Raw genomic sequence first — 23,047 nt, forward strand, 5'->3', positions numbered from 1 at the left:
GAGGCACCCCCCCTTGTGGAGTGGGACCACTGTTGCTGTACGCCAGTGTACAGGTACATAACCCGAAGTAAGGCTAAGATTAAATAGCATTTTTATGTTTGTTTTTTAGCTCCTCTTGGAGTTCTCGTAACACACACCCCGGGATACAGTCAGGTCCCATTGATGCTGTGTTTTTTTGCTTTGTTTAGGGCGGTTCTCACTTGGACATCTGAGATAACAGGGAGATTACATTCAGCTGGGATAAGTATTTCTTCTTTTGGGGGTGAAGGAGGCGAGAAGTTTGCACTGAAACTGTCAGCCAGAATGTTAGCAATACCTGTGGGTTCAGTGTATTTTTTATTGTTGTGAACCAACTCGGAGCATATCTGAGGGTTTCCGCCCAGGTTTCTAACATAGCTGAAGAAGGCTTTGTGGTAATCTTTAGTTTATCTCTCTCCCTCTGTCTCTCACTCCCTCTGTCTCTCACTCCCTCTGTCTCTCACTCCCTCTGTCTCTCACTCCCTCTGTCTCTCACTCCCTCTGTCTCTCACTCCCTCTGTCTCTCACTCCCTCTGTCTCTCACTCCCTCTGTCTCTCACTCCCTCTGTCTCTCACTCCCTCTGTCTCTCACTCCCTCTGTCTCCCACTCCCTCTGTCTCCCACTCCCTCTGTCTCCCACTCCCTCTGTCTCCCACTCCCTCTGTCTCCCACTCCCTCTGTCTCCCACTCCCTCTGTCTCCCACTCCCTCTGTCTCCCACTCCCTCTGTCTCCCACTCCTCTGTCTCCCTCCCTCTGTCTCCCACTCCTCTGTCTCCCTCCTGTCTCCTCCTCTGTCTCCCACTCCTCTGTCTCTCTCCTCCCTCTGTCTCCCTCTCTCTCTCTCCCTCTGTCTCCCTCTGTCTCCCTCTGTCTCCCTCCCTCTCTCTCCCTCTGTCTCCCTCCCTCTCTCTCCCTCCCTCTGTCTCCCTCCCTCTCTCTCCCTCTGTCTCCCACTCCCTCTCTCTCCCACTCCTCTGTCTCCCACTCCCTCTGTCTCCCTCCTCTGTCTCCCTCCCTCTCTCTCCCTCCCTCTGTCTCCCTCTATCTGTATCTCTCCCTCTGTCTCTCCCACTCCATCTATCTCTCCCTCTGTCTGTCTCCCTCCCTCTGTCTCCCTCCCTCTGTCTCCCTCCCTCTGTCTCCCTCCCTCTGTCTCCCTCCCTCTGTCTCCCTCCCTCTGTCTCCCTCCCTCTGTCTCCCTCCCTCTGTCTCCCTCCCTCTGTCTCCCTCTCCCTCTGTCTCCCTCTCCCTCTGTCTCCCTCTCCCTCTGTCTCCCTCTCCCTCTGTCTCCCTCTCCCTCTGTCTCCCTCTGTCTCCTCTCCCTCTGTCTCCCTCTCCCTCTGTCTCCCTCCCTCTGTCTCCCTCCCTCTGTCTCCCTCTGTCTCCCTCTGTCTCTGTCTCCCTCTGTCTCTGTCTCCCTCTGTCTCTGTCTCCCTCTGTCTCTGTCTCCCTCTGTCTCTCTCTCTCTCTGTCTCCCTCCCTCTGTCTCCCTCTCTCTCTGTCTCCCTCCCTCTCTGTCTCCCTCCCTCTCTCTCTGTCTCCCTCCCTCTCTCTCTGTCTCCCTCCCTCTCTCTCTGTCTCCCTCCCTCTCTCTCTGTCTCCCTCCCTCTCTCTCTGTCTCCCTCTCCCTCTCTGTCTCCCTCTCCCTCTCTGTCTCCCTCTCCCTCTCTCTCTGTCTCCCTCTCCCTCTCTCTCTGTCTCCCTCCCTGTCTCCCTCCCTGTCTCCCTCCCTGTCTCCCTCTCTGTCTCCCTCTCTGTCTCCCTCCCTGTCTCCCTCCCTGTCTCCCTCCCTGTCTCCCTCCCTGTCTCCCTCCCTGTCTCCCTCCCTGTCTCCCTCCCTGTCTCCCTCCCTGTCTCCCTCCCTGTCTCCCTCCCTGTCTCCCTCCCTGTCTCCCTCCCTGTCTGTCTCCCTCTCTGTCTCCCTCTCTGTCTCCCTCTCTGTCTCTCTGTCTCCCTCCCTGTCTCCCTCCCTGTCTCCCTCCCTGTCTCCCTCCCTGTCTCTGTTTTTTTGTCAGAAGTGTTAAAATTCTAAATATCTGTTTAGCCTTGGAACTGGAGGCAGGTGACTGAGTGTCATCCAATGTTCACCCAGCAGTAATGTTTTGATATTTGGGAACTCTGAGACTGCAGTTTGTATTTGTCTTTGGAGATGGAAACATTCTCTCATCAGCACTTGCCTTGCTAATAGTATTTGCAGTGATATCTTTTAAATATATAGTTAGGAAAATAGTAAAGATTAGTTTAGAGGTTTGTTTTGAGACTGTCCTGCATGTTTCAAATATTTCCTGTGAATCTGAACTATGTAGTCAGTGCTAAGTTATAGTATTGTCTTAAGTATATTGAAACATTTTAATTGTGACTGGATTGAGATATTTAAGCTCTTAGTACTTGCATATGTATTTGGTGACTGTGTATAGGCCACTCCAATAGCCTTGAATGTCTTGGTCACACAGTTTTGATAATATCACACAGTAGGATTGGTTATTCTTTTGGAAGGGCCTTGTCATAGCTGATGAGCTTGTTGGTGGCAGTGATAACTACCTTTTAGGCAGAAGTGGGCATAGCTAGTAAACCTGTGCCAGACTTTCCCTGGAGTCTGTATATAAATCAAATCTGTGTGTCCGCTACTTTGGCAGGGACACTAAGCACTGGTTGGACAGTGCTGGAGGTTTTTGCTCTACTTCTCTGCAGAGATCTTACCCCTATAGCTGTGCCAATGGGGCATCTTATTGGGGATCTGGAGATGAAAGGTGAAACCAGACCCAGACTTGAATGTGATCTCTGTGTGCTCTTAAGTGAAATTGTACTTTACTGTGTGTACTTGTCATCTTCCCAATGTGCACGTCCCTCACTGGTGCTAGTGGTGAGGATTGAGGCTCCTTGATTACTGGGCCAGTGCAGGGGCATTACAATAAATGGGTAGAGGTAGGTAGAGGTTGTGCACGTTAGTGTATGTTTTGTCCATTTTTCCTCGTGAATCTTTTCCCCCTTCTCATTCCTGTAAATGTCCTTTCTGATATATCTTTGAAACCCTTAGATTTCAAAAAGTACAGTTATGTGAGCACAAGATTCCTTTATCTGATGCTGACAGGGAGTGCTTAGATTGTCTGTCCTGCCCAATTTGCCTCTTGCAGTTTCTGTGAGGGCTTCCATCCTCTGGTAGTTGGCAAAAAAAAAGCTTATTCTAAAGGGCTTCCTTCCTCCTTCGGCAGGTTCCTATTCTGCAAGGGCTCATCCCCCTTCCTTAGGGAATGTTTCTTGCACTCATCTTCTTGGAAGTGTGCATCATCTGAGGAGTCTCCAACCAAGTCTCTGAAGGCTTTTGATCTGATTAAGTTCAGATATTCCTCTACTCAGCCCCAAGCTCGTTTGTCTTTTGACCTCCCTATGCCATCTGCATGTTCACCTCACTTGGAGAGTTCCCGGAGGATTGTCTAGAGCTCCATCCAGAGCGTAGTCTGTGAGGTCTACCCGTCACCTGTCTGAGGCGGATAGATTGAGGCAGTTCCTTCAGATGTAGATGGTGTTCCTACCAGCTCCATTCCCTTCTGACACTATGGGGCAGTCACCCTTTAGGACCCTAGCACCTTCTCTGATTTGACTGCTTTGGAGCCCTTTGATCTGACCGCCTGAGGCGTTTGAGCAGATACTGGATCTCACTTTGACCCTCTGCTCCTACCCTGATTCATTCAGTTCCAACTATCTTGGAGCCAAAGCCTCATCATCTGCTCCGAGGGGTTGACCTTGACTTAAGTTTTCAGTTCAGTCCTTTCCCTTCAGAGCTCCAGCTTTCGTGGGCTCACCCTCTGCTTCCCCTCTGAGCAGAGGGCTGGAAATGTTTGAGTGTTGTGTTTTAGTGGTTTTGGCTTTGGGGGGAGGGGATCTTTGGATTCTCCAGCACCTTCACCTTTGAAGTGGTGGAGAGGGTCCTCTCCATTCTGTCCCGTTAGAGACCTCACCACTGCCCCCTCAAACAGCTGACCCAGCAAGCCTTTGAGTACTTCGATTGTTGGAACCCCAGGTCTCATCTGATGCCTCTCCAGAACACCCTACTAAGATTAGCCAGAAGAGAAGGTGCTTAACCGGGGAACCTGGATTCCAGGAAGGAATGTCACTGAAAACCTCATTTTTGGGGAAGGGTTCCCTAGATCTCCACCTGAGGATGTCTCTTTGGGAGAACTCTTGGAAATCCTGTGGCAGATAATGTGGATGGTCTTCCTAAAACTTGACCCCAAAGGAGTCTGTGTTCTTGAAGGCTTTTGTGATCAGCCCATCTACATCTTGGCTGTCCCCCTTCAAGGTGTCCATCAATACCCCTGTTGACAGATCATTTGTTTGGGCTCACTGTACTCCTGTAGCGAGAGACTTAAGTCTACCTTCTGTATCAGTCCCCCCCCCCCTTCCACACACATACACTTTTCAGGAATTGATGGGGGGGGGTGCCTGTGGTTCAAAATTCCTTTTCAAGAGTTTTAAGGAGAATATTCCCCCAGAGGCAGAAGGGGGAATAGTTACAATGGTAGCTGCCACATGGGTTGAGGTGGTGGGGGTCTGCAAAATCAAGGGTCTCTAGATTCCTTCTCTGATGGACCCTTTTAGCATCCCTAAGGAGTTCTCCAAATGTGTCTCAGGCATTTGTGTTAACTTACCCTTGCACCTAGACACCTTTGTCTCTCAACAACTGAAATTATTGTATCCAGAGGATACTTAATTTCTTTTTCAAAATCCCCCAAATCAGTAGGCTTGTCTAGAAATGTAAGCAAACTACTTAACGTTGAAAGTGCTGGAGCAGCTTAAACTTTGCAGCAGTTATTATCTTATTGTTTGTTGGAAGCTTTAAGTTCTGGTAAGGTGCTTTTTAGTATTTGAATACTAGGAAATCAGTTTGAGAGACTTTTTCCACAAAAGCAGTGCCATAACAAAAATTAAAATCTTTTTAATTGTATTTTTAATGCACGCCTCTAATTGAATGGTGTGCAGGGTTTGTACATTACCGCACTACAGGTTTTTCTTTTAAAGTGTTATGTTGGTAAGTGCAACTTTGATTTGGGCTCAAAGTATAAAGTTTCTGCATGCAACAGTTCTTACAAAATCACTGCTCATTTCATGAAAGCTTATGTTTCACTGAATTGTCATAAAGTGGTACGTAATGTTTGAACTGGCTTTCACATTTTCTTTTCATATAGGTGTTCTTGTATGGGAAGAGTACAAAGTTCTTGAGTTATAATGATTTCATCAACAAGGAGCTGATTTTGTTCTCAAATTCTGATAATGAACGTTCCATTCCTTCATTGGTTGATGGTAAGTTGGTTTTAAACTTTCCCAACCCCAACCTGGTATTTTTGCTTTTCAGAACATACAATCTGGCATTGAATTTTAAACATGGAAAGACTGAGCCCTGTTAATGTACTCTGTCATACAGGGGGCTGAGATGTGATCTGTGCCTGGCCTACAGAGCCATCTTGGACCTCCCCTAATGGAAATGCTGCACATCCGCAAATCAAATGGGGCAAGAATAACTATCCCAGAGATTCACTCCTCTGAAATAAGCTTCCACTCTGTGAAGCAGAGTTTCTTGATGACCGTATTATAGCCCAACCTTCACAACTGGATGGGTGGCAAATTATTGCTCTAACTGCAGTCAATAAGGGTACTCTGGTTATTACTCAACTAGGCTTGTAAACACCCTAGGACGTTGACTTTGTAACCTATGAACCTGTTAACTAACCTTCAGTGTAGAGTGGCGGCAGAAAAATGGAAATGTCATGTATTTAAGGACATAATAAAGTTGTGAAATTAAGCAAGTGTTCAGAATTTTAATACTGATAATGGTATTGCTTTGTCTTCATGTATGTTTCTAAAATTTCCTGTGGTGGGTGTTACCTTGTTTTGCTCTTGGGTTTTCTCCAGTGATGGGGAGTAGTCCAGGGTTATAGTGAGCGTTTCCACTTGCTAGGCTTCTTTTCCACCTGTGGATTTAAAAGCATTTGTAGGGAGGGCTCAAGCTATCTGCCATTTCTCCACTTATGGAAGCATTAGAGGATAGCTTTGTCAAACCTTCTCTTAATACAGAAATACAGGTCCCTGGCCTTTAAGAAATCCAAACTATTTATGCAAGAGCCCTGACTCCCAGTAAGCTTCTTTATATAAGTTCTTATTGCAACCTTGCCCTAGTGTCTGATAAACCTATTAAGCTGCTTTTTTTTCTGGTAACATTTTACCATTGATAAGGACAGCAGAGATGGGTATGGTAAAAGTTTTTACACCAGTCACTATTCCCTTTTGTGCCATTAACGATCACACCCACATGATTGATTGTCTTTGGGCATGAATAATTTCCTTTGACATGCCAGACTCTCTCAATTTCTGCTGTTTCTCTCGATTTCTGATACACAAGTATTCAGATTTAATTGATGGGACTGGTGCATTTTCAGAGCAGCTGTTAGTCTGTTCTAAGATTTTCTTGGTTCACCCTGGATAAGAGCATTTCTTTTACTGTAGTAGCCAAACTTTTTATAAATTTACTGGAGAGGGTTATGCAGAATTTCAAACAAATTATCCTAAGGTTGGCCCTTAAAACGAGACCACCTTAAAAGGGAAAAAGTCTTCAAAAGCAACAAAAATAAACCTATGCAGGATTTCAAGAGTTTAAAACCTTTTTAATGACTTAGCCAACTTATGCCTATCCTCTGAAATTTGGCTTGTCTGCTTAGGTTGGTATCTTCAAGTAGTCCTCACTGCCTCAGAGAGAGGCGCTCATTGAGCAGATCCAGGCCAGAATCCTCAATTAGGTAATCTTGGTAGGGCTTTGCCTGTATTCAGAACAGACTACCTTTTTTCCCCCCTTCCAAAATACTGTGCCTAGAGCATGAAAAGTGGATTGATGCCGTGCCCTTCACATGAAGGAAACATCTTTTTGCCTCCCCTTCCTCTCATCAGTCTTTCATAAGCAAGGAGGATGAGTGAAAATATTAATGGTTGCCTCCTTTTGCCACCAGATGAAACTAGTTTCCCCCTTTCACCTGGCCCAGGGCAATTGGATGAAGTTAACTCTCAGGATGGATATCCTCCCACCGTGTTATTCGTCCAAGTCTCTAAACCCCGAATTTAACATTTTTAGATGCAATATTTTTATTCTGACTGGGTAAGGATGTACTACAGGTATTACAGTAAGCTAAAATTGCTACAAGGAAATTGCTTATTTGCTAATAGTAAAAACTAAGGAGGCCCTTATCAAGTCGGTATGCCTACTGTTGCATGACCTACGTTAGTTTTTTTCATAGCCCATTTGTCTGCCATCTTTCTGCGCCTTAGATCCACCTGTTTCTGCAGGATTCCAGGTTGAGTTGTTTTTTGAAAGATGTGTTGCATATTAGACCTATTCCTTTTGGTCTTTTATCTTGGAAAAACTTTCTTTTACCATTTCAGCTGATTTCTTCTACACCCAAAAATTGAATGAAAGAAAAAAAACATGATCTGATGTGATTTTAGTTCAGCAAATTGGCTCTGATCCCATCCTCTGACTAGACTCTGCCACCTTCTCTAGATTCCAGGATCAGACTTTTGAGCTTCGCTCTTACTGTAATGCTCATGACCACAATGTTACATCAGATCTTGTTTACCGGTCTACAGTTTGTTTGGGATTGTGATCTCTCAAGCTAGTTGAGTTTGTGAGTAAATTTTTTTTCTTTCATTTGTTATTTACTAGCCATCTCCATTACCTTCTAGCTACTGTAACTGCTAAATTTAAAAAAAAAAAACAATTTTTTTGTAATCTTGGTTACCATTGTTGACCTTTATTCTTCTTACCTTACTTTAAAGTATTTGAGTGATACCATTGTTGGCATAAATCTTTCCAGTTAGAATTGTTTAAAAAAAAAATCCTTTCTACCTGTTTTTTCAGGCTTTCTACCACATGTTCTACAGTATGGCTGAAAAGCGTACAGCCTTAAAAAAGTGCACTTTTAGTGGTCATAAGATCCCCAGCTCTGATGCGAACAGGGACTATGTATATTATCTAGGTCTGTAATGAAGCCAGTCAGTGAAACAAACGCACTTTTAATAATTCCACTCCGTTAAATCCACTTTAAGCGCTTTTGTCGGTTGTCCGACATCTTTAGAACCAATGAAAACTTTTAAAAAAAACTTTTAAAAACAAGCTAAACGAGACACCAACTTAAAAATACAAGTTAGACACCCATTCCTAACCTCCAATAATAAACAATGAACATACACCCTGGTTAACATCCAATTAAGTAAGTTCTTGTACATCGGTCACTAAGCCGAAACCTCAAGAGTCCATATAATAAACTTTTAATGCCCTTTTCCGTTCCCTTGAGATAAAAATGTATTCATTCAGCCCTGGGGGAATGGCTGCATCCAATCTAATCTGTCACACCATTTCTGTGTGTAGCAGTTGATTTTTCCAGTTCCCCGATAATGGTGTCACTTTTTGTTCAAGAATAATAATAAAAAATGAACTTGTTAAATTCACACAACACACGGAATGCCTAGCCAATGCACTTTTATCTCTTCTAATACTATGCTGATGATAAATTTGTGGCTTAAGACTTTTATTGTTCTTTCCCACATATAATGCACAACAGGTACAACATGTCTCCAAATAATTTTCTGTGATTTACAATTTAAAAATGTACCTTCATCCCATGATGCAAGTTTTTTTTTTAATTTTTATTTTAAATTTGCTAACCGGGTTAGTCTGGCTGAGCTTTTGGCTCATTTTCAGCAGAGACCCGGGGAGAAAAGCTCCTCAGGACTAGAAAACAATTTATTAAATTTTGGTAACCTAGTAGTAACATCAGCTATAGGATCTTACAAGTAGAGACCTGGAGAGAAGAAAAGCTCCACAGGCAATTTCATTATACAGAGTATTAATTGGCAGACCAGTATGAGTTGTTACAAACAAGGTTTTAAACGATTAGAAGAAAATGTGACTAGTTAGAATATTATTTAAGCTGCTTAGAGCAAAATGAATTAAGTTAGGCAGATGCTTATTTAAAGTGGGTAGGATCTAGTTGTATAGGAGTTTGGAAACGAGAAAGGAAAGTGAGATTGGCTACTAGGAGATGTAGGGGAGGTAGACTAGACAGGTTGTTTTGAGACTAAGAATTAAGAGTGGTTGGAGATGGAGGAAGGGAAGAGGTAAGAGGCAGGGGGAATAATAAAGATATATACAGTAAGAGTGAGGTGGTGAAATAGGTGAAAGGATGGTGGTTTCAGGGTGGCTGTCTACAGTGCCAAGACAACTTTCTTTTTAGGTATTACCTTGTGGCTAATTTGAAAGTTTTGCTATGCTGGAGGGATTTTATTTCCAAGGGGAGTTGGTTCCAGGATGTAGCTAGGTTATAGTTAAGGAGAAGGCAGCCTATTTTGGTTTTGGGTTTGTAGATGTCTAATAATTCTTGATTTGAGCTGCGTAGTGTCCTAGCAGAGGAATATTTGGATATGATAGTGGAGAGGCTGGGGCAGGAGGAGGGTAGATAGAGGACAGATAGTGGATGATTTGTAGTTGGTATAGTTGGAGCAGCTGAGGGAATTCTAGCCAGTGTAGTTACTGTAGTGCTAAGCAATGGTGTGACTTGTAGATTTGGTTAGCTGCAAATCTGGCGATCTTATAGGTAGTTTCAAGCTTGGAGGTAAGTGTAGAATTTAGGTTTGTGAATGTGGCAGCTGTACAGGAGTGTTGGGAGTAATAAAGCTTGGGGGAGTTATTCGTGCAGTGTTGCGTATTTCTTGCTACGGAAAAGGTGTCCAAGTTTCTGATTAGTTCTTTTTACTAAGTTAGGAATATGGAGATCAAACTTAAGCTGATCTATTGCAACTCCTAGCAATTGTACTTTTGAGTGTGGTGATGTTTTTAGGGAGGAAGAGTAGGAGCGCTTTTTTTATCATAATCACTAAGTCAAGTCTCAGTGGTGTGGAAGGATGCCTTGGGTAGTTGAGTGGAGGTTAGTTGGGTTGTCAGCAGTAGTTATAACAGTTGAGTCATCAGCATATTGCACAAGAGATGACTAGGGACAAGAGAAGTAGAGCAAGTTGGTGAAACTATTAGAGTAGTGGTCCAAGTATGGACCCTTGGGGGACTCCAATTTTACTGTGAGAGGGGAGGATGCTGCAGAGAGCCATTTAACAGATTGCTGGTGGGTAGAGAGAGTGCTCGAGAACCAGGAGATACTAGGGGGAGGGAAATGTAAGTTTGTGTATTGAGGAGTGGGTGATGAGACTGTCAAAGGCTTTAGAAAGGTCAAGGAATAGGCATGAGACAAGTTTATCACGAGCTAGGTTGACTATGTTGATGAATGATGAGTGCAGTAGTTGTACTATGCTTGGGACGGAAACCATGCTGTGTGGGTGTGAAAAGGTTTTTTTGGTAAATGTAATGCATTACCTGCTTGTGAGTGCGTTTCTCTAGGATTTGAGTGTGTGGAGAGTATGGCAATCAGTCTGAAGTTGGATATGTCTGAGGAGTTGCCCTCTTTGTGAATGGGTAGAGTAAAGAATTTTTTCCATACAGTAGGGACATAGGATTCAGAAATGGATCGGATGATTAATATGGATACAGGATAGGCTAGAGATTGAGGCAATCTGCAGGAACTAAGAGGGTAGCTTGTCAGTAGATGGGGAGCAAGGTTTGTTTGGTGTAATGACTTTACATAGTTGATACTGCTTTTAGACAGGAGGAGTTAAGAGGGGTTGGAAGAAGTATAGAGTTTGTGGGGGTGCTAGTGTTTCTGGGGGAGTTTATTATGGAGGTTGAGTTTATAAAATGTTATATTTTTTGGCTGTCTTCAGGTGTTGCATTGGGACATGGGTTAGAAGAGGACGGGTTTCCTGGATGAAGTCTGTTTAATAGAGCTCCATAATTTCTTTGGGTCTGATTTAAGAGCAGAGGTAGGATTGGCATAGAAGTTTTTGTCATAATGGATGATCTGAAGTAGGAACTTCATTTGTCAGCAACCTGTGGGATACGGATCCGATCTTGATCCGAGACGGCTAACATAGCATAGCTCCTAGCTCCTCCCCCTTACCCATAATCCCCTGCCTGCCCTAACTGACCTCAGATCTAGTTTGCCGCTCTTCAAGCAACAGCTAGGTTCAGAGCTCTTGGCGTTTTGTGAGAAAAAAAAAAGTTTTATATTTTTTCTTCTGAGTGACTGGCTGTGTGTGTGATAGGTTTACCCTTTCTCCTTTTATATATGTATAACCTGTTTTATTTTAAGTATAATTCTCCCTCCCCCGCTGGTCGTAGCGTGTGTGTGTGTGTGACTGAATTAGGGGCCTAGTGAGTGTGCTTCCTTCAGTATGTCAGAGGCCCCCAAGGCAATTTTTTCGAAATGCACAGTGTGTGGTCACAAGCTTTTACCGGCTGATGGCCACACTCAGTGCGTTAGGTGCCTTGGGGTTGAACACCTCTCTTCGGTTTGCGCGGCGTTCAACCCCAGGGCACTCTAGGATTGAAGGTCGAAGCTAGTTCTGGCGGGCCTTCTACCCCCAGACTCTGCTTCGGCCTCCGGTGCTTCGGTGCCCGCTACCCCCTCTGTAGCTGTCACCCCTGCCTCCCTTCCTCCGACCGGGACTCAACCTCCCACTTCGGCTCCGGAGGATAGGGAGGCCAGGAAAGAGAAGCGGCGGGAGAAGCACCTTAAGCGCCGGGCCAAGGACTCATCGGGCCCACCCGCCAAGAGGGCTTCCCCGTCCAAGTCTTCTCGATCTCCTCCTCGGATCCGATCCCCTTGTTTCTCCCCGGGTCCCGAGGAGGAGGTGATCCAGTCCCTGTCGAGGTCATTGAGGCGACACTCCAGGTCTGCCTCGGTGGCCTCGTCGAGGTCCACTTTTAGCATGTCTGATGCGGATATGGACCGGATGATGATTCATCCAGGCCGGGGGGGGCTCGACTCCTTTTTTCGCTCCTCTAGCTCCTTCTCCGACCCGCATTCCGGGCTCGGAGCCTAGCCACGTTGGATCCGAGGGTAGGTCGGAGCCGACCGTGCTGGGCATGTCTGCTCCGACTATTCCCTCGAGTCTGTCTGATCCGATCTCTCGGAACCATGGGCCAAGCTTCGGTTCCAAGGGATTCGGTGTGCTTTCGGCTCTGTCCCGGTCGGAGCACACTGGTCCTTCGGATCCGACGTTCTTGGCACCGGGTCTGATCCCCGCTTCGGACCAGAGTGGGACTCTGATCTCTGATCCGTCTGAGAGCGGCTCCCCCTCGGCTTTCGCTGCGGTGGAGAGGGCACTGTCACGTGCTTCCAGGCCTCCGGTCCTGGCTTCTGCTCCCTTCTGCACTCCTTCTCCTCTGATCCTGGCTCCCCTCATCCGGACCTCTGGGCAGCTTGCCTCAGAGCCTTTATGAGTTCCAGTGGAACAGGTTACAGCCTTTGAGGACTCCTCGGACAGCCCCCTCCCCGAGGAGATTCCCCACAAGGCAAAGTGCAAAAGGAGGCATATAGACTCCCCTGAGAGTCTCACAGAAGATACGGACTTGGATGAAGGGGAAGGCTCCCCGAGATCACCTCCTGCGGATGTCTCCTTTGGAGACATCATGGAAATTCTCAAAATCAGAGGTGGGTGGTCTGCCCCCAAGGCTTCCTCTGACGAGTCCGTATTCGTATTCCTTGAGGCAGGACCATCTACCTCTTGGGTGTCCCCTCCACCCGACCCCCTGGTTGATCTCATATCCTCTAGGGCTTGGAAGGAACCGGACACCGTAGAGCCGATCCCCAAGCGCCCAGACAAAATTTTGAGCCCCCCTGCAGAGAGATCACATTGGAGCAGAGGTCCCCCTGTGCATGCCATGTTGCTGGCTGCAGTCACCAAGAAAGTTGGCTCAAGAGAGCCCCACGGTTCATCCTCCGAGCAAGGAGTCTCGCGCGATGGACCGTCTTGGGAAGCGGACCTTCAGTTCAGCGACCTTCTCTATGAGGGCCTTGAACTATATGGCACACGTTATTAGGATGCAGCGGGACCTAATTAAGGAATACGCTGCTTCCCCCCCTGGGGTCCATGTCGGAGGGAGACACGGATTTGTACTCTTCCCGAATGGCCACCCTCCGCTCTCTCTAATACCTCTATGCGGCTATTGTCTCATGCTACAGAGGGAGCAGCTAGAGCAGGCGGAGTTGGGCTTGTCATGAGGAGACGGGCCTGGCTCCGTCACTGTGACTTCTCGGAACCCTTTAAGGTGTCATTCGCGAATGCCCCTTTTGGTGGTTCTGCACTGTTCGGCAAAACCGTTTGCGACACTCTTGTCCAGAGCGAGAAAGACGGAAAGACCTTGTCTGCCGTCGGAGTCTGCTTCTCTGCGCCCCAGAGGTCCTTTCCAAGAACCAAAAGGGTCAGAAGAAGATGTGGTTCCGAAAATCGCATCAGTCTCAGTCTGCTCAGGACAACCAGTCCTCTCATGGCAGAGGAGGACAGGGAGGACGCCGCCCCAGAGGCAGAGGGGGTCCGAGGAATTTTGGGTCCAGAGAACCTTTCTCTGAGAGGCCCACGCAGAACCTCTGAGGGGTTTCCCGACTGCTCCACTCTGGAGGCAGTCGGGGGGCATTTTTCGAAGCAACTGGCAAAATGGGAGTCCTTAACAGATCGCTGGGTGCTTCGCATTATATCCAGTGGTTACCTAATTCCCTTCATAGCCAACCCCAGAATCAGAAGCCTTCCCGACATCTCACCCAGTCAAAAGAAGGCGGCCGCTGCAGAAATCCAGCAGCTTCTACAAAAAAGCCACCCAGCCTGTTCCCCCCCACATCAAGTCGGATCAGGGTTGTACTCCAACTTTCTGGTGCCAAAAAAGATGGGGGACTTGAGGTCCATCCTCGACCTCTCTTTCCTAAACCTGGTGGTACCCAAACAAAAGTTCCAAATGGTCACGTTGCAATCCGTCCTCCCCTTATTGCGGGAGGCGACTGGATGTGCTCTATAGACCTCAAGGATGGGTACTATCACGTTCTAGTGGACAGGCGTTCCAGAAGGTTCGCTTCCGGCTGGGAGCCAGTCACTTTCAATTCTGTGTCCCCCCCTTCGGTCTCACCTCAGCCCCCAGTGTGTTCACCAAGGTCCTAGCAGTAGTAGCAGCCCACCTGAGACTCCAGGGAATTCAGGTCTTTCCATACCTGGACGACTGGCTCCTCAGCCCTAACCAGGCATCTACTTTGCTCAGGCAGGGACTATTTTCTTGGACTGGCTCCACTATTAGGATTTACCATCAACATGGCCAAATCCTCTCTCATCCCTACACAGATGCTAGATTTTATAGGGGCAAGACTGGATTCCAGACAGATGCTTGCGTTCTTGACTCCAGATCGACTTCGGAACCTGATGATGTCCTTCATGGATGCATCTGCAGTCATAACAAGTGGGTTGTCCTGTCGTCAGGCAGCCCTGCAGTCAGCCGGATTCCAAAGTCTGGGTCCGGCTTCGGCTGATGTCGCACTCCACCCGACGTCATCTCTGTTGGTCTTCGGGTATAAAAGCATCAGCCGACGCCATTTTCCCCAGTCTTTCTTGCCGCGTGGCGCGCGAAGCAGAAGCTGTTCGCAAGTGCCGGTCGGTCGGATCCAGAGATTACTTCTACGAATACTACTTGAAGATTTCTAAAGCTAAGTACCCGTTGGGGACTCTTTCTTGCCTCAGCCGATGTCAGAAAAAGTTAACAATTGTTTAACCTGTGGGAAACAAATACCTCATAAAGATTTCCACTCTTACTGTCTGCCTTGTTTAGGCCCAGCCCACGACGTAGCAGCCTGTTCGCCTGTGCCTCTTTCAACCGATTTAACGCTTAGGCGTCGGTCGGAGTTTGCAGAACAGTTTTTCGGTTCTGATTTTGCGTACATTATGCCGCCGGATCCTCCGACTACCCCAAAAACGCAAAGATAAAGACCGACACTCGTCCGCGGTTTCGCCCGGAACCACGGTAAAGCAAACCGCGGGTGTCTCGGTTTCGGCCGAAACCGAGAAAACTGCTCAAAGTACAGCTGAACCTATTCTTACAACTGAGGCCCCTGCTACAACTCTTGAATCGACCTCAGAAATTTTACCCACTACGGTGGTTGACTTATCAGACACCATCCCCTTGGATGTCTCTACCCCAGCACGTGGTGCTGCTAGGCCTCCAGCTGCCATGTCCATTAAGGCCTTCGCCAGGGCTAAAGCAGCCAAGACTTCTAAAACAGTGCCTGTTAAACCCCCCACATCCAGGCCCTCTTCTAGTTCTCAAATGCTTTCTTTGGCAGAAGATTTAATTTCTTTAATTAGAGGATCTCAATCTCATCCAGACAGGGCCTCTCAGCCCCAGAGAAGAGACCTAGGGCAGAGCCCCTGAGCCAGTGTCTTCTGATGATTCTGCTGATGAATCAGACATAACTGACCAGCCTGAGGCTCCCTTCTCCAATTTTGAAGATTCTGATGCTGAAGAATCCATTCCAGCTGCTTCCCCACCAGAAGAATTCTCCTTTGGGGAAACCTTGCATGCCATGCGAGAACAGTTCCAATGGCAGCAACAGGATTTTTCAGACTCCAGAAAAAGACTTAGGACCTTTCTGCACCTCCCACAGCACAGGCCCTTAGCTATACCTCCTGTTCTCTCTGTGGTGGATGATGCTTTCAATGATGTTTGCTCCGCTCCAGATTCTTTATCCCAGCCCCTGCCAAACCAGACAGATTTTACAGGGTGCCAGATACTCATCACCACCTTTACAAGGCCCCACTTGCAGACCCAGAAACTATATCCCAGGGTCCCAAGGCAGTAGCCGCGACCACAGCTAAAAACCCTATTCCTTCTGAAAGGGAAGCAAGGTCACTAGACAGATGGGGTAAAAAGGTCTACACTTCAGCTACTCTCTCAGCTAGAGCTTTAAACTGTCAGTTTCACATGATACAATACCAAGAGTTTATGCTTGATCAGTTAACTAAAAAACCTAACCACTGATGAATCTCTTAATAAGAAATATGTAACAGAGATGGTAAATAACATACAACAGGTTAGCAACCATTCCTTAAAATGTGGCTATGATGCACTGGAGGCTTCATTTAGATCAGCCATGACATGCACAGTGATAAGGCATGCATGGCTAAAGGAACAAGCTTTACCGGATCATGTTAAAGCTAAGTTGCTAGATGCTCCTATGGACAAGACAAGTTTGTTTGGTACACCTGCCCAGCAGGTTATGAAGAAAATGGAAGAAAAGGCAAAATCTGTTCAAACTGTTAGATTTCTTGCAGGTTCAACCCCCAAGGTTTAGCAGGAACTGGCCTGCCAAAAATTGGTCTTTCCTGACTCCACAAAATTTCAAAGGGGCAGGAATAGACGTTCCAGAGGCAGAAACCAATCCAGAGGAGGTGCCTACAGAGGACGACAGTGGCAAGGTAACAAAAAGGCACAGACACAGCCACTGCCACTACATCAGCACAACCACAGTGACTTAATCCTAAATCCGCCTACCAGGGAACAAATAGCAGCTCCTCTAGGCGGAAAGTTAACCTTATTTTCAAAGAACTGGCACTACATAACAAAAGACAAGTGGATTTTACAAACCATAGATCAAGGTTACCGGTTTCACTTCCACACTTTACCAGTCAAAAGAGGAATGCCAAATCTACCTCCAAATCAAAAAACAGAGGCTCTACGCCAGATAATGGAGTTAGCAAACATGAGAGCTGTGGAAAGAGTGCCAACAGCAGAACAAGGAAAGGGGTTCTACTCCAGACTATTCCTAGTTCCAAGAAAGGAAAAAGTTGGAGACCAATTCTCGACCTGTCCACCTTAAATACATACATCATTGTCCCAAAATTCAAAATGCTGACCCTACAGCAACTTCTTCCCATGCTGGGCAAGGAGTCTTGGCTGGTAACTCTAGATCTCAAGGAGGCATACCTGCACGTCCCCATTCGACCAATCTGCAGAAGATACCTCAGATTTCTTGCAGGATCAGAGCACTATCAATTCTCAGCATTGCCCTTTGGCTTATCTACTGCCCAGAGTATTCACAAAATGCCTGGCATCAGTAATCGCCCATTGCAGACTACAGAATTCAAATTTACCCATACCTGGACGACTGCCTGCTACAAGGGGACAACAAAAGCAAGCTGACAACAGATTTACAAAGGGTCATTTACTTGCTACAAGGACTGGGATACACAGTCAATTTACAAAAGTCAAGGCTGATACCATCCCAAACAAGGACATTCTTGGGCTGAATTGGACACAGTACAACAAATGGCATTCCTGACTACAGAAAACAAAAGAACTTCCTCTTTACTTCTTGGCACTAACAAAACTGAACAAGTTAACAGCAAGAAAAGTTCTGCAGGCCTTGGGCTTCATGGCATCATGCATAATCTTGGTCCCATTTGCCAGACTACATATGAGGAAACTACAGTGGTACCTAAAGAATTTATGGTCCCAACACAGACACAGTCTAGAAACAGAAATCCCACTAATTCCATGCTTAAAACAGGAGTTCCTATGGTGGGCTCAGGCATGCCAGTCAAACCCAGGCCTACCCTTTCGCAGATGTCAACCAAGCCAGACCATCACAACAGACGCTTCAGACCTAGGATGGGGCCCACATGCTGGACAAATGCGTGCAAGGATTGTGGACACAGGATCAACTTCACCTGCACATCAATCTAAAAGAAATGCTGGCAGTAAAACTGGCAATCCAAAAGTTCAAACCATTTCTCAAAGAGGGCCAGTTGATGATAAGGACAGACAACACCACAGTCATGTGGTACATCAACAAACAGGGAGGCACTCATTCATACCCCTATGCAGAATGACCTTGGAGCTGTGGTCCCTGGCACTCAGCTACAACATTCAGTTACAGGCAATATTTGTCCCAGCGAAAGGCAATACCCTGGCAGACATATTAAGCAGAACCACCGGATGCCCACGAATGGAAGCTGCACCGGACATCTTCAAGACCATCTCAAGAAATGGGGAATGCCACAGATAGACCTATTCGCATCACCTCTCAATCACCAGCTCAAAAAATTCTGCACAAGGACATTCCACCCACTAGCATGGAAGGTGGACTCACTCTCCTTCAACTGGAAAGGCCTAACAGCATATGCATTCCCACCTCTTCCTTTGATACACAAGGTACTACTAAAAATCAAGGAAGAACGTCCAAGGATAATCCTGATAGCTCCAAACTGGCCAAGACAACACTGGCACCCACTACTGAAGAGCATGTCTCGGAACAATATGTGGCCAATACCCCTGATGCCTTTGATGTTAACTCAGAACAACTACAGCATCATACATCCAAACCTAAAAACGCTGCAACTGACTGCATGGAACACCACATAGCAGCAGCTAATCCAGAACTTTCCCAAAGAGTTAAAGACATTATTCTTGAAGCACGCAGACCTTCAACAAGAAGGAACTATGCTGGAAAATGGAAAAGGTTTGTCATTTGGAGTACGGAAAGAGGAAAAGATGTGTCAAACATAGATATGCCTAACATTCTGGAGTATCTGGCGAACTTCTTCATTCAGGCCTGTCCTACTCCTCCATCAAGATACATGCATCAGCTATTTCAGCAGAATACAGCTTTGATCCACCTGTTTTTCGCACCCTTTGCTCAGACAGTTCCTCAGAGGAATCAAGAATGTAAAACCTCCAAGGAAACCACCATTACCAGCTTGGGATTTAAACTTTGTGCTAGAAAAGTTGACACTATCACCCTTTGAACCAGCAGCAACAGCAGACCTACAACACCTGTCATGGAAAACTGCTTTCCTACTGGCAATTACTTCAGCAAGGAGGGTTTCAGAGCTACAGGCCTTAATGGCAGTGCAACCCTTCCTAATCTTCCACCAAGATAGAGTGTCCATGAGGACTAATCCTACATTTATGCCCAAGGTGGTATCCAGAGTGTCTTTAAACCAGGCAATCCACCTACCTACCTTCTTTCCCAACCCACAAAACAGAGGGAAAGAATACTGCATACCTTGTATGTACATAGACAGCTACGCTACTACTTGGACAGAACAAGAAATAGTAGGAAGACTGACCAACTTTGTGTAGCCTATGCAACAGGAAGGGAAGGAAAAGCTATTTCCAAACAGACAATCTCCAAATGGATAGGAAATTGCATACGATACTGTTACTCCTTCCATGGAAAACCAATTCCACAGAACATAAGACCTCATTCTACAAGGGCAACAGCCACTACCACAGCCTTCTTACGAGGAGTGGCAACCAAAGACATTATTGAGGCGGCTACTTGGACCTCCGTGCATACATTTGCCAAGCATTATAATTTGCCTCTATATTCCAGATCCCGAGCAGGGTTTGCCACTGCTGTACTGCAAGGGATCCTAAACACACCATAATCTACTTTTATCCTCCTCCCTAGTTGGCTATGGTATTCTACCCACTTGTTATGACTGCAGATGCATCCATGAAGGACATAGTACAGTTTTGTACCTACCATAAATGTAGATGTCCGAACTGGATAGCATCTGCAGTCAGGATTACTCCCTCCTTCCCTCTGTGGTACTCCTAGGGTGTTTACCCTCCTAATAGCTAGCTGTTGGGAGTCTTTATGGTGTATTTGTTTGTATATATGTACATATATGCTTATTGTTGTGTTTACCTCTATCTATTTGGAAACATTGGCATCTATCCAAATTTTTAGCCTGCAAGAGGGCTACTGGCATCTGGGGCAAGAAACACTGAGGAAAATGGCGTCGGCTGATGCTTTTATACCCGAAGACCAACAGAGATGACGTCGGGTGGAGTGCGACATCAGCCGAAGCCGGACCCGGACTTTGGAATCCGGCCGACTGCAGGGCTGCCTGACGACAGGACAACCCACTTGTTATGACTGCAGATGCTATCCAGTTCGGACATCTACATTTATGGAAGGTACAAAACTGTACTTTACACGTGCAGGCCATTTTTCATCTGCAAACTCCTTCGGCGGAATTGATTCTGAGGGCCCTAGGATCTATGGCGGCTGCAATCCCTCTGCTACCATTGGCCCGGTTGAACATGAGGATTCTACAGTGGACCCTCCAGGTACAATGGTCCCTGTCTTGCAACCCTCTGTCTTGCCCAGTTTCCTTAAGCAAGGTTTGCAGAAAATCGCTCCTGTGGTGGCTCCAGTCTCCCAACCTCCACACAGGCCGTCCCTTCTCACTACCTCCACCAGTCGATACAGTGACCACGGATGCTTCTCGCCTGGGGTGGGGGAGGGGTATTTTTCAGGCAGAACAGTCCAAGGCACTTGGAACGACGTAGAGACCTCTTTGCATATCATCGTCCTAGAGATGAGAGCGGTGCTTTTGACGTTGCAAGCACTACACAACTTTCTTCCGGTAGGGGCAATTGCGGTACAGACAGACAACATGTCGGTAGTCTGGTATATCAACAAACGGGGGAACCAGGTCTTTACCCCCTTTGCCACGAGGCCATGAGAATGGGGGAATGGGCGATTTCCACCAACTGCTTTCTCATAGCAACGCACATTCTGGGACGGTCCAACATTTTAGCGGACAGGCTCAGTCGTACTATCCTGACTCCTTACCGAGTGGTCTCTCAACCACCGAGTGGCAGAGCAAGTATTTTCCCGATGGGGGCGACCTTGTTGCGATCTTTTTGCCTCTCCTTCAAACACGAAATGCAACAATTATTCACTCTGATACCCCCTCCGGGGAAGTCCCAGAGAAACTCTCTAGTTCATGCTTGGCCTCCCGGTCTGCTTTATGCTTACCCTACTCTACCCCTGATGAAATTGTTACAGAAAGCCAGGCAGCTGGGGAGCAGAATGATCCTCATTGCCCCATTCTGGCCTCGTCAGACGTGGTTCCCTTAGCTATTGTCTCACCTAGTGTATCCACCATGGATTCTGGATCTCATTTCTCTGTCTTCCAACTCCGAACCTGGTCAACCTCAAGCTGACTGCTTGGTTGCTCCAGTTCACCTTCTCATACGGACTCCCGGGATCTCATCACCGGTTAAAGCCATTCTTGTAGTAGCTCACAAGCCTTCCACCAGGAAGGTTTATCGGAGTAAGTGGAAACGCTTCACCATTTGGGCAAAACACTGTCGTTTAGACCCGTTTACTGTTCTAGATTTTCTAACCTCTCTTTCACCAGGGGGCTAGTTCTTCCACAGTCAAGGTACAACTGGCAGCAATCTCATACAATCACGTGGGGCAAGAGTCTGGCCCTCCTTATCACTTCCAAACTGTGTAAGACCTTCCTCAAGGGTACCTTCCTCCTTAGGCCTCCAGTTAGAGGTGGTACCTCCATGGGATTTATCCTTAGTCTTGCAGGCCTTGACTGGTTCCCCATTCAAACCGGCTGCCACGGTTGATCTCAAATTTCTTTCTTGGAAGACTGCCTTTTTGGTGGCCATAACTTCAGCCAAAAGGGTATCGGAATTGCAAGCCCTTTGCGTCAAACCACCATATTTGGTTTTTCACCCGGATAGGGTTTACCTCAGAATCAACCCGTCCTTTCTACCTAAGGTATCTTCAGAAGCGAACATCAATCAATCTCCCAGTGTTTTTCCCCAACTTTCATAACAAAGGAGAGTACAAGCTTCATTCCTTGGACGTACACAGACAATTACGTTTTTATATCCACAGAACTGCTGGTCATAGGCAATCTGATCAGTTGTTTATCTCCTTTGCCAAAAGTAATTTCGGAAAATCAGTTTCTAAGGTTTCTCTCTCTAGATGGATCTCGAGTTGTATTCTGTTAGCATATCAGAGTTCGGGAAGGCCTGCACCTCAAGGAGTCCGTGCTCATTCTACTAGGGCCGTTGCCACTTCTGCAGCCTTTCAGGCTAGGGTTCCACTGGATGACATTTGTTCCGCAGCCACTTGGGCTTCATCTCACACCTTTATCAACCATTATAAAATAGATGATGTTCTTCATTCCACATTGCTGCAGTCCTAACCATTGGGTAGTCCGCTGTCCCAGTCGGCCCGAATACCAAAGTATATGGCTGACGTCGGTCAAGGCGCATTAGTCTGACGTCAGGACGTCAGGGTACTAATGCGCATGACCGACGTCATATCCTCAGTCGTTTTTGCCGCATGGTCCGATGCAGAAGCAGTTTTGCGAGTGCAGGTTGGCGTTCTGAAATTTTCTGAAGTCGGAGTTTCAGACCGAATCAAAGTTGGCTAAGTACCCCGTTGGGGAATATTTTGTTTTTTTCTTGCCTCAGTATTTAACCGGATGTCAGAAAAAGTGAATAACTGTATTTCTTGTGGGAAACAGATACCTCATAGGGATTACCATACCTTGTGTATACCTTGTTTAGGGCCTGAGCACGACGTTGTTGGATGCCGCTCTTGTGCTAGATTTAACAAACGCACTATTAAGAGAAGGTTAGACTGTGCCAGGTTAGTTTTTGGGAAGCGTTGTAATTATAAAATGCCGTCGGATGCTCCGCTTCGACCCAAAAGCGCAAGGACAAAGCAGCAAAGCCTAGAGTGGAAGAACCGACAGTCCCGGACGCCGGTTCTTTAGAAGGCTCAGTGGAGCCGGAGGTTCTGCCAGGAGTTTCTTTGGAGTCTCAGGGAGAGACTTTACTGTTACAGGATGTGTCCTCTCAGGAGGTAGGCCAGGCTGAAGGGGCTTCTCAGGTGGCTGTTCTTCCCTCTCTTCCTAAGGTGGTTAGAGCCTCCCCTTCTGTTTCCAAGGCTTCTTTGAGAGGCAGGCCAGGTTTAACTTCAGTGGGGTTTCTCCTAGCTCTTCAGGATCTTTGCCTAAGAAACATATGCTTAAGATGGCAGAGGATTTGATTACTATGATTAGAGGTTCTATGCCCCCTCCTGATAAGAGGCCTAGAGTGGAACCTGAGTTTGAGAGTTTTGAGCAGTGTTCGAGGCTTCTGAGTCTTGACTGAAGACTTGCAGGAGTATCCTCCTTATTCTGATTCTGATGTGGATGATTCTACTCCTTCAGCTTCTCCTCCTGAGGATTTTTCATTTTCAGAGACTCTGCATTCCATGAGGGAGCATTTTAAATGGGAAGGTCAAGATTTCTCTG

The 23,047-nt window shown here is 46.7% G+C and overlaps 1 protein-coding gene across 2 annotated transcripts in view; it reads left to right on the forward strand.

Annotated features, from left to right (window-relative positions):
- Positions 1–23,047, forward strand: part of LOC122787663 (DNA topoisomerase 2-alpha-like) — a 1,447,528-nt gene that overhangs the window by 778,085 nt on the left and 646,396 nt on the right. For both annotated transcript variants that reach the window (XM_044054499.1, XM_044054498.1), the window contains exon 18: positions 5,206–5,320. In XM_044054499.1, coding sequence (XP_043910434.1) covers positions 5,206–5,320 — 115 coding nt within the window. The remainder of the gene's footprint in view (positions 1–5,205; positions 5,321–23,047) is intronic.

Source organism: Protopterus annectens, chromosome 13.part0 (assembly GCF_019279795.1).
Source record: "Protopterus annectens isolate FY-2018-M chromosome 13.part0, PAN1.0, whole genome shotgun sequence".
Lineage (NCBI taxonomy): Eukaryota > Metazoa > Chordata > Ceratodontiformes > Protopteridae > Protopterus > Protopterus annectens.